Source organism: Dreissena polymorpha, chromosome 16 (assembly GCF_020536995.1).
Source record: "Dreissena polymorpha isolate Duluth1 chromosome 16, UMN_Dpol_1.0, whole genome shotgun sequence".
Lineage (NCBI taxonomy): Eukaryota > Metazoa > Mollusca > Bivalvia > Myida > Dreissenidae > Dreissena > Dreissena polymorpha.
In genome coordinates, this window is record NC_068370.1 from 13,844,137 (window position 1) to 13,856,141 (window position 12,005).

General features: G+C 34.7%; 1 protein-coding gene across 2 annotated transcripts; it reads left to right on the forward strand.

Annotated features, from left to right (window-relative positions):
- Positions 1-1,426: 1,426 nt before the first annotated feature.
- On the forward strand, positions 1,427-10,183 carry LOC127862560 (twist-related protein-like). 2 transcript variants are annotated; one of them, XM_052401737.1, is made up of 2 exons: positions 1,427-1,662; positions 8,289-10,183. In XM_052401737.1, the coding sequence occupies exon 2, from the start codon at positions 8,344-8,346 to the stop codon at positions 9,124-9,126; it is 783 nt and encodes a 260-aa protein (XP_052257697.1). In that variant the 5' UTR covers positions 1,427-1,662; positions 8,289-8,343; the 3' UTR covers positions 9,127-10,183. The 2 variants fall into 2 exon arrangements, with proteins under 2 accessions (XP_052257697.1, XP_052257698.1); XM_052401738.1 differs by lacking the exon at positions 1,427-1,662 and adding an exon at positions 7,952-8,092.
- Positions 10,184-12,005: the final 1,822 nt, after the last annotated feature.

Below are 12,005 nucleotides of genomic sequence, written 5' to 3' on the forward strand. Positions count from 1 at the left end.
GCCAGAAGTTCATGAAAGTTGGTCAGGGAATTTGCCCCAATAACATTTCGATGAAGTGTTTGACACTCGGTCATGGGTGAAAAAGACTTGTTGACTAGGTCAAATAAAGCAAAAGCTTGTGCACACTCAATAGGCCATTTTAAAGCCCAATTTTACGAAACTATATCAGAGCATTTTTTATAATAATAATGGGCAAATCAAAATGAGGTCAAGTCGGGTCAAACACCAGGTTTGTAGGTGAAAGGATAGAAAAGGCTTGTGAACACTGTAAAGGCCACATGTATAGCCCATTCATTTTGAAACTATATCAGCATTTGTCCCAATGATATATCGATCGAGAAACTGGGTCACGCGGGCTCATAAACTAGGTAACGGGGTCACGTTTATAAAAAATGCGTGTGAACACCGTAGAGGCCACATTCTTTGCACAATGGTCATTATATTTTGCCAGAAGATGTAACCCAAATTGTATTCCGACCAAATTTGAAAGGCCATGTTGGTTCAAGAACTAGGTCGTTAAGTCAAATAAAAGAGAACGTTTTTGAACTTTTTGAATTTTTGAGGTTACCTTTATTGCAATATCTTCATGAAACTTCTACAGACCATATACCCAAATGATATCTCGGCCGAGTTCGAAACTGGGTCACTAGTGATAAAAACTAGGTCAAAATAAAAGGAAACAACTTGTGAACATTCAAGAGCAACATTTATATACCAATCTCAAGGAAAATTAGTTAGAACATTTTTTAAATGATACCTCGGCCTAGTTCCAAACTCGGTAATGTGTGGTCAAAAGCTGGGTCACGAGAGTACAGAATATTTGTTGTAATAACTTCTCCGATGAGAGAACACCATGCTCGCAATGGAACGAAGAAGTTTTGTTTTGTGGCTTAATTCAAAACCATTAACATATGTCAGAAGATTGAAAAGGCGTAATTATGATATATGAAATAATATCGAAAATGGTTGTGATTTGTTAAACGACATGGCTGTCGGTGTGAGGAGTTTTCTTTATAAGTATTTCGTGAGTTAGTTTGTGCACTAGTGAGCGTCTAATGGCCCTTGCTCATCTTTTATATTTAATTTATGGATAATTGATTACCGGTAGTCAGATAATTTACCGATCGCTATTTGACACGACTTCTGATCTGATCCGGGTCAATATCTGACAAACAACGTGTACAGCAAACACATGTTTAAATAGGACAAAACTGCTCCTTAGACAGAACTCATTTACTACACACATAACAACAAAAACGTAAAACAATTATAATATACACACTTTTGGTTGATGAAAAAAATGATGCACGGTCGCGAATAACTTATTTTTGTTGCTATTCGTGTTGTGAAAATTGATCTGTATGTGGATTCATATTTTGTACAGCGTATTTTGTATGTTATTGTATTCAGCGAAATCGCTAATTCCTCATTCTCTATCCGCGAAGGTCTCTGCAATTATTGACGGAACACAAACGACGCGCTTTTGATTTGATTGTGGGATTGAGTCCACTCGCTCATTGGATGGTAGCTTTCCGTATAATCACGGTCGAAGTGCGAATGGGCAATGCTCGTGCGAAGTGCTGCTACTTGTGGTGCAATTACGGCGACTTAACTGAATCGCTGTCGATGCGTCCGTCGAGGAATAATGCTACTTAATTTAAGGCAAGTTGTTTATTTGTGTTCATAAGTTGCTTAATAGCATGTCTAGTTTTGTTTCTGCATGTTCCTAGGTAGTTGGTATCCAGTACAAAAATACAGTGGTCGTGCTAATTAAATAACTTTTGTAAACATGTTTGTGTCAACCGATGCTTTAATAAGTAGCGATCGATTGGTAGTATATTTATTCAAATAAAAATGCCATGAATGAAATAAACAGTACTATGCATGAAATATAATTTATTAACTGTATTTTTATACAAATAAAACGTGAAGCTCATCTTCAGTATAATAGCAACATGTTCATTTGTAACTACTAATGTATAACGATCTAATTAAAATAATTATTAAATAGATGTATTTAACATACGTTGTCTAAAAATAATAAATAGATTTCAATGAAACAAAATGCTAAAAGAAGCGGTAGGTATTCGACGCACAAGATTTTAATATAAAACATAAACATTATTCCTTATTATTAACATTGGCTGTATTGATGTTGATGTAAAAACATTTCATTGTATGTTTCAATCATGTTAGGCGTCTGATTAGTTTAGAAAAGGTACCATTTATGTACGAAAATGCAGTGGCATGGGCAAACATCTTTTTAGACCGGGGCTCTCTAACGTTCTTTTATTTTTGTTAAATGACAATAAAGAATATCATTTGTGATGGAATCTACAATTTTGCAAAGTCTTAACTAACACAGGCGTCATGCATTTATAATTAGAATTACTTAAACGCATGTTTAATATGAAATAGTTTACAAACCTTCTTGAAAACGGGTATTGGTGAAATTATTTGCTTGGTCCTCCTCAATGAGCCTTTTCTAGAAATACCAATGAAATGAGAAGGCACCACACGTTTACAATTACTACGACGCTGACATGTAAAATTTAAGTTCGTTTATTTGGAAATAATTTCGAAAAAAATACAACTAATTATCAAAGTAAACTAATGTGCATTTTCTGTAGATTCACTTATGTATATAGCAATCCGAAATCTTAAGATAGTCCTATATTTACGAGTGTTTGAAAAGGTCAATTTCTTAGGTAAACGAGTTTTCTTTTTGCATTTCTTTACTCAACGGGTTTATGTCATTTAAGATTTAAACTATGATGAAAGAAGATAATAACACAGCTAAAGGACATACTCACTGAATTAACAATTTAGCGAAATCAACTTCGAAACCTTAATACAGATTTTTAATATTCGTGGGGTTAATTGCATGGCATAAACCTATTGTTAAATATCTGTAGAGCCTGCATATGTACATTTATTTAAATATGGAATCTTTATTGGTGAGCATATTAATAATATCCCTTTAATATCCATTTCATTTTTGTTCGTATTACATCGTCGCCTCTAAGATTTGTATTGCAGTATTTCCGGTTTCAGATGCCCCCTTGAGAAACTATAGTTATTCAACAAAGGACATAGAATTGTCATTAGCGGTGCTTTTTGCGGCATTTGATAGTAAAGTTTCTAGAACAGGGGACATTAAAAGAAATGTATGACATTGGCAGAATATGAATATTTCCACGAGTGCTATTTAAAGGCTTGATTATAAATGCCTTGATTATGTCGAAGGGAGGCCTAATTGTAATCATTTCCGGTATCGCGATCTACCATACGATTGCCGGACCCTAAGACATATTTGGTTTGTCAGAGATAGTTTTTGTTTCGTTTTAATTGTATTATCCCACTTTAAGAGAGATTTAGATTATCCCAGTATACCCGGTCGTCCCACTATTCCGTCCGTAAGTCGGATTTGTGTGTCCCGATTATCTAAGAAAGTTCAGCTATTAGAGTGATGTAACTTTATAAACTAAAAAAATCCATATTTGAACTGTTTATTTATTATTTAATTCGAATTTGACCCTTTTTATTAAAACGCAAATATATCAGCCGTGTACCTTAAAGACTGTACCTGGATATTTTATTTCCGAATGTTATTCTCCAATAAATAAAACAGTAACATCTCTTTCCAACATAAAATGGCACGTGTGTGTCAAGTTACTTATTTTTTAAATAAAAAAATCAAAACATTTTCATCAGTAATTGAACTGTGTTTTGTGCAGAATTATAAGCGACTGTTGTTTTATCATATATGATATTATATCACATATATCATATATAAATGCTAAGTATAATAAAACTTATGCATGATTACTCATTTTGAATCACTATGAAAACGAGATGATGATAAAATATATGCAGCTTATATTTGTTACCTTTAATGGAGAATAAATGACACATGGAATATATGGGTGAAAGGTTCTGCCCATTGTATTTTTTTTTGGAAAATTAATCGATTTAAACTGACATTTTTGTATTATTCTTATGGAAGCAAATAATTACTGAACCGATTGTGCTATAACTTAAATCCCTAAGGTATATTCTCTGCAAATACAAACACAATAAACATACAAAATAAATTTCCATATGTCGTTCGTTTCCATATGCAAGGAGACATTTCAAATAGGAATTGACATTGCATAGGGTTATGATAATGATAGGAAATTTATTTCAGTTCGATATGCAGCCTTATGAAAATTACTCTCATAGGTTCATAATGGGATTAGTTTACGTCATTGTTTTTTTTTTGAGAAAAATTTTGACTAGGAGATTTGGTATTTTGTTATTGACTTTTTAAAATATGGACATTTTTAGACAATAAAACTTAATGATATGACAGCATGCACTTGGAGACTTTTCTAACGAAGTACGTATTGAACCAATATAGCTTCATTATTCCTTAACGGATTTTGTTGAAATTGATTAATACAAAAATACAAACCATAAGAAATTAAAAAAATCACTACAATAGTCAAATTCTCAACATCATTCAACGTAAAATATTAACAATTTGATTTATGTAAAACGCATAAACTTACAACTCTAAATGACTTACATTCGAGTTTCGTTCCGTACCATTGAATTTTGACGAAGTTACGGGTCCTGGTCTTATAAATGTTCACTTTAATAACAGTTTTCTGAACTATGTATTTTCCAAAGCGCTTGCACTTACTACTTACATGACTTACAGATCAAGTTCGAGTTTCGTTCCGGTCCAGTGTTTTTTTTACAAAGTTTTGGACCTTGGACATATACATTATCTCTTGGATAACAGTTTTCTGGACTTTTTTCCTAAGCGTTATCATATGCTGGCCTAATTGTTTGTATGTGGGTCTAACTTCATGGCTTACAGATTAAACTGAGTTTCGTTGATTTTTTAGTTACGGGCCTTTCTTATTTTTTTATTTATCTAAAATAACACTTTTCCGGATTTTTTTGAAACGCTTTTAGATAATGACCTTATTTTTGGTGTGTGAGTCTACCTACCGGACCAATTTTCCCTATAATAGCTGCCATGAGGCTTCAAAGGGCAGTAGGGGGCCATTCACAAACACATCTTTTTGTTAGAGTTCAATATATGTTTTCCTGGTGTTTGCACCCACATCGAATGTTGATATTAACATTAAATAAGAATTATAACGCGTTTCACCATTTGCACATGCAAAAAGATGAAACAATATCTAACCCTCGTGCTAAGGCGACCGATCGTCACTGATGAATTCTTTTACCGTGAGCATGAACATAATGTATGGCAACATTTACTAATATCTGATTTATTCAAGTTTGAAAAGTGTTGCGTTAGAAAAGTCTCCAAGTGTAGCCTATCTTGAACTTATCGGTGCCTGTAATTAATTGCTGTGGTCAAATTTCCGCAATACTAAGCAAGCACCTTAGTTTTAGATAATGGTTTCTGAAAAGGTGTGCCTAATGCGTTGCTTAGCCAAAAATCCAAACAAGGCACAACCAATTAGCGATGCTTGGAGACGCCCCGCGATGGAAACACGAAGCGAAGCCCCGTCATCACCGTGATAATTGCGACCGTACTGGCAATTAATAAATGGACTTGCGATGAAATGATTTCGATAAAACACAATTCGTTAGGTTTTTGGTACAGTTGTCTTTTTTTAATTGTTGATGATGTTAAGTTAAATGTTCACTAAAGCAAATAAATGATATATATTTTTAAATACCGTATACGTAGCATGTCAATGTGTAGAAGTACAGTATGATGTATAATTTTAATAGTCACATGTAAACACTGTTTATACATTTAGAATTCCTGCCATATATACATTTACATTGTTGCTTCTGTTTTAAATAAATTTGATATACATATTGCAACTTCTTGGTTATAAAAATAAATATACCACTCAAAATGTATTAATTCAGTTTTAGGCAGGAAATATACTGTGTTTCCTGATATAGGATATTCTAACTTTAAAAGGGACTTTCCAAACTATTTTAATGTACGGATGGTAACGTAATGTGATTAACATTAAACGTGTACGGATGTAATAATTATTATTTTTAGTTTAACGCAACATAAAAATGATGTATGCATCTTTTTTCTTAATTCGTGGAAATAAAACAACCAATTAAGCAGTTGTAAAAACATATTTGTTATAACAATGTTTTTTAATTAATGTATTTTTATTTCAATAATACATTTTATGGTTATTTGGTTCCGTTAGCGTTTGAGATTGATCCAAGCACTTTATGAAATGTACAATATGGCGAGTGCTGCTGGTTTATTCAGTGCAGTTTAACATGCGCACGTCGTCTTTCAGCCTCCGTTTTGTCAAATTTATTGCACGTGGCTTATCAGCGGGCTCATCGGCTATCGCATTATGCATGGGCTGAATAGCATACTTGTTCTAGGAGGATTAAATCGTCGTACAAACAATATAGCGTTCTTTAAAGCGTTTTTAATTGTTTAAACTTTCTGATGAAATAAAAACCTAGATTATATTCGAGGATAGAAAGTTGTTGTATACAAGCATTGAAATTTAGAAACTGGATAAAAACTTTATCCGAATTCTGGGTGTTTTCTCATTTTATCATGTATTACGTTATAACAGTCATTCGTTTGTCTCCAAGTAGTAGTAGTAGAAGTAGTAGTAGAAGTAGTAGAAGTAGTAGCAGCAGCAGCAGCAGCAGTAGTAGTAGCAGCAGCAGCAGCAGCAGCAGCAGCAGCAGCAGCAGCAGTAGTAGTAGTAGTAGTAGTAGTTGTAGTAGTAGTAGTAGAAGTAGTAGTAGTAGTAGTAATAGTAGTAGTAGTAATTGTTGTTGTTGTTGTAGTAGTAGTAGTAGTAGTAGTAGTAGTAGTAGTAGTAGTAGTAGTAGTAGTAGTAGTAGTAGAAGTAGTAGTAGTAGTAGTAGTAGTAGTAGTACAAGTAGTAGTAGTAGTAGTAGTACAAGTAGTAGTAGTAGTAGTAGTAGTAGTAGTAGTAGTAGTAGTAGTAGTAGTAGTAGTAGTAGTAGCAGTAGTAGTAGTAGTAGTAGTAGTAGTAGTAGTAGTAGTAGTAGTAGTAGTAGTAGTAGTAGTAGTAGTAGTAGTAGTGGAAGGAGTAGTAGTATAAATAGTATAAGTAGTCGTAGTAGTAGTAGTAGAAGTAGTAGTAGTAGAAGTAGTAGTAGTAGAAGTAGTAGTAGTAGTGGTAGTAGTAGTAGTAGTGGCAGTAGTAGTAGTAGTAGTAGTAGTAGTAGTAGTAGTAGTAGTAGTAGTAGTAGTAGTAGTAGTAGTAGAAGTAGTAGTAGTAGTAGTAGTAGTAGTAGTAGTTGTTGTTGTTGTTGTTGTTGTTGTAGTAGTAGTTGTTGTTGTTGTAGTTGTAGTATTAGTAGTAGAATTAGTTGAAGTAGTAGTAGTAGTAGTCGTAGTAGTAGTAGTAGTAGTAGTAGTAGAAGTAGAAGTAATAGTAGTAGTAGTAGTAGTAGTAGTAGAAGAAGTAGTAGTGGTAGTACCGAATGAGCTGGTATCTAAATATATCAAACCAAGTTTATCAAATTTTATCTTATGTTTAATTTTTTATTTCACATTTGCATCAGTTTGCAGTGGAATTGCTTGAAACATGCGCACTAGAAAATCAAGTGCTCATAAACAAACAGTAAATACAGCGATTCAATAAACAAACGTTGACATGAGAGGTAAACACGTGGCCCTCGTGTTTGCAACGTCCACGCAACACGGCGTCATTAATATCTCAACGGACCTAATGAAGTAATGAAATCGCTCTTGTTTTCCATTGCGAGATTGATAGACGGGGATTAAAAAGTTAGTTTAGATAAAATAATCGTGCACTCAACCTATGGGAAATGCATCGGGACTGCCAGGGCTGACAAACGAGCATGTGTTTTACCTTTCGTTCTCACACCGAAAAGCCGGGCGATTATTTATAGTATGCAAAAGTTATGATATCTTTCAAATCTTAAGTTGTAACCTTTCTTCAAATGCATGAGAAAATAATTTTCACTGATGCTTCGTATAGTAGAGAATATGAACTCGAAATCTGGTGATGTTATTAGGCTGTTAGCATATCCGTGATTAAGGTTACAAGTTACAAGATCTGTTAATATTACCGTGAGTTTAATTTAATTTATTTCGCCGATCTGTTTAAACATAACAAACGCACAATATAAATACTATGTATAAGATATAAAAAAAAACATTGGTTGTTTAGATTCATTGAAATTTATATGGGATCATCCATTTGGTGTGTTGATCGAATGTAATAAATATTTTTTGCATTCCTCACATTGAATACCTCTCTTTGCAGAAAACAAGTCGTCCTTTATTGAGCATCGCATCAGTTGATATCCGGTTATCGCAATATGGCGTCAAATGGTGGAGAGTATCGTCGACAAATATCAGCCTCAGAAAAAGTGCAACCCTCGACCTTCGTTGCCACAAGAGAGGACTTGCTTATGAGGAAGACAAATCCATCGTTCTCAAAATACCGACGGTTGTCAAGGGAATTTTCGGTCGACTCGTGCGCGCAAACCGACGACGACTCGGAAATGGACATGCGAGACGACAACGAAGACTGTGTGTTCGCAGACGCGGACAACAGCAAACAGAGTCTCATTTATTTGGATAAAATCCGGAAGCAAAACGCACAGTCGTCGAGACTTACCAGAAGTTCGTCTTTAGTCGAATCAGTCGACATGCCTCTGGATCTACGCAGTCGGTTTTTGGACCGGATATCCGTCGACGTCACTACTGAAACCGTGCAGATAAGGAAGCCCGTATTTCGGCGTGTTTATACGAACAGCCGAGAGCGGTGGCGGCAACAGAACGTCAACAGCGCGTTCAGTGAGCTCCGGCGTCTTCTGCCGACACACCCGCCGGACAAGAAGCTTAGCAAGTCGGAAATACTGCGTTTCGCAATCAAATACATTCGTCTGTTGTCTAAAGTTGTGGAATACCAGGAAAACAATAATGACCTGTCGGCTCCAAGAGTGGCATTTGACAATAATAGCTGGAAATCCGTACTTGGGCCACTAGACGGTGTCTATCAGGTCGATAATGTACGACTTTTATCTAACGCATCGGCTTCATCGGACCCGTCGATGTCCCCGGAATATTACAGAGACAGTTTCGGCGAGGATGATTAGCGGCCGGCGAAGGCAGTCACCTGATTACTTAAATTATGAATGGCGCAATACAATGGAAATGCTTATAAGTAACGGTGCAGTGTAATGTGGTCCGTATTTGCGGGTTGCATACTTACAATGATCAGTACTGGTATGTTTGACGTTAAAATGACTTGCAATAATGCGGATTCTTTCTGGCAAAGAAAGATCGAAAATCATTGTCAAATAGTTTTACAGCGTTATATACTATAGTAGTAAATCTGTTAGAGTTGTCAGTTACAAAAATCACACTTAGTCTTTAAAAGGATTGCACAACAAACTGCGTGGCTACATTCGTGCATTTTTCCGAGGGATTCATGGATGCATAGCACGAATCTATGTTGTTGTGTAATTGTCAAAAACTTACATAAATATACACAAATTGTTATACACAAAAGGTTGTATTATTGTTCCTAAAATGCGCATAACTGACGACTAAATTCACAGTTTTTCTTTTAAAACCTCTTAAATTAATTACAGAACGCGGTAAACAGCTGGCAGATTTTGCGTTTTGCCATTAAGATGCTATTAAAGTACAGGTTTACATATACTAATATATGAGATAATATAAAACTTAAATAATAACTGTGCGTAAAAATTTGCATTCACATATTTTCGTATTTTACACGCGTATTTTCCTATGGAACAAAAGCAAATGTCTTATTTGATTGATAAAAACATGTATATCAAACAATATCGCAAAATATTGTGAAGGTATGTAAGATAATTGTTTTGTTGACAAACGATTTGCGCACACCAAGTGATTTTAGATTTTGATGACTTCTTAAAAAATCCTTTTGTGTTACTTCCGGTTACTGTGTGACGCTAGGGCTCTTTGCGAACGGGAAGCGCATCTCAACAGTAGTAGTGTCCATTTGAAGAGCATCCTTCCCTTTCATATTCACTCGAACCGTTTTCTGGTCGTATTTGATTGGTCATACGATGCGAATTTTAAATGGTCCACAAATATACGTGTTTGTTTATGTGTTCAACAAGTCATACAAGTGGTTGCAATAGTCGATTAAAAAAAGTGTCCAAATTGTGTTTTACTAGCTTCTTGATCTTACAAATGTGACCTTTACCTAATGCCCATGGCTATATACTGAAGTTGTATTGCTCTGTAATTTAAAAAAAAATCAAAATTCCTATTTCCACCAATGTTTGTGGATGAAAAAGCACACATGCAAAACCTCTGCATAACGCAAGTAAAACGCAAGTAATCATTGATGATATTTCAAGATATAATATCCATTTGAAGTCTTGCATGTATTAGTGAATTTTAAAATATTTTGGTTAAAAGTTTAACAATCTAATTTGAACCAAGTTGTAAATTACAATTCGCGTTGCTGTATTTGGTCAACTATATGCAAATACAAAGTCTGTAACTGTTCACAATTTAGTTTTGTTTAAAACAGTTTTTAGAAACTGAATTTAAGAAAACTGTTCTTAAAAGTTCCATTTTTCATGTAAAACGTTTGTTAAAGAATATATAATACAATTTAACCCATTAATGCCTAGCGTCTAGAAAAAAGACCTTGGCAAACAGCGTAAACCCAGATGAGACGCCGCACGATGCGGCGTCTCATCAAGGTCTGCGCTGTTTGCTTAAAGGAATTTTTGTAAGAAATATTCTAAATATAGAAATAAATATACTAGACATTTCTAATTTTGGAAATAAATTGATCCAATTTAGAAGGATGAGAGAGTCCACTAGGCATAAATGGGTTAAAATACGAATACATCGTTGTGCAAACGTTCGATAAGCTGCACGATACGTTGAAACACAAATAAGCTTGGCAACCAGCTTCAAAATATACGGTAGGCAGAAAAGTCAATAATTAGACTCGAGGCATTTAATAAAAAAAATCATCGTATTTTTTTAGCTGAGTTTATTTATTATTCTTTAGTTTTAGCCTTCTTAAGAGATTATTCCTTTGCAGTATTATTATTCATTGATTAATGACCGATAATAAAATAACATCGTAAACAAAATAAAGCGTTATCCTTATTGTTTGCAAAAAATAAGCCAACGTTTCGCTGTTAAGCTTTGATTTAACTTTGTCGTGAAAATTGCTTGACCTTAAACGGTCCCCTAGACAAGAGAGAGATGCGCGTTCCTTCAAGAGGGCGGATCGAGGATCATATCTCAGCTCAATTGGCCACTTGTCTTTGAAGTACGCATCCAAATTGCAAATGCCTATCGCGCAAAAAATACACACTCGTTTGTTCGTTATACTTAACCCATTTATGCCTAGTGGACTCTCCCATCTTTCTAAAGTGGATCAATTTATTTCCAAAATTAGGGATTACTAGTATATTTATTTTTATATTTAGAATATTTGTTACAGAAATTTCTTTAAGCAAACAGCGCAGACCCAGATGAGACGCCGCATCGTGCGGCGTCTCATCTGGGTCTACGCTGTTTGCCAAGGCCTTTTTTCTAGACGCTAGGCATAAATGGGTTAAATAAAATTTAATGTATATATGTATCGCGTCTGCCAGATCTTTTTTGTTTTACTTAAATTATATGATACATGAACTGTAAACTAGCGGTATACTGTGTAGAAATGCAAGCCTAACTACTTTGACTATAGTATGCGGGGCGACTAAATGATAACAAAAGTACATGAATGTTTTTAGTTAAGTACATGTATATGTTTCGTGTGTTAATTTCGATTATTTCGAAATTTGTACTCTTGTGGAGACACTTTTGAATGAGTTTTGAGAAATGTGAGCATTTTGAGAAAGTTATATAAAGGTTTTGGAGTTGGGATCGAACTCAGAACCTCCCGACTTGAATTGATTCTCGCAGGAGGCTTATTGTGCACAACCTAAGATGAAAGGTGCTATACGAGCCTGCT

Coding starts and splice junctions, on each gene's coding strand:
- LOC127862560 (XM_052401737.1), top strand. CDS start 8,344: ATGGCGTCAAATGGTGGAGAGTATCGTCGACAAATATCAGCCTCAGAA.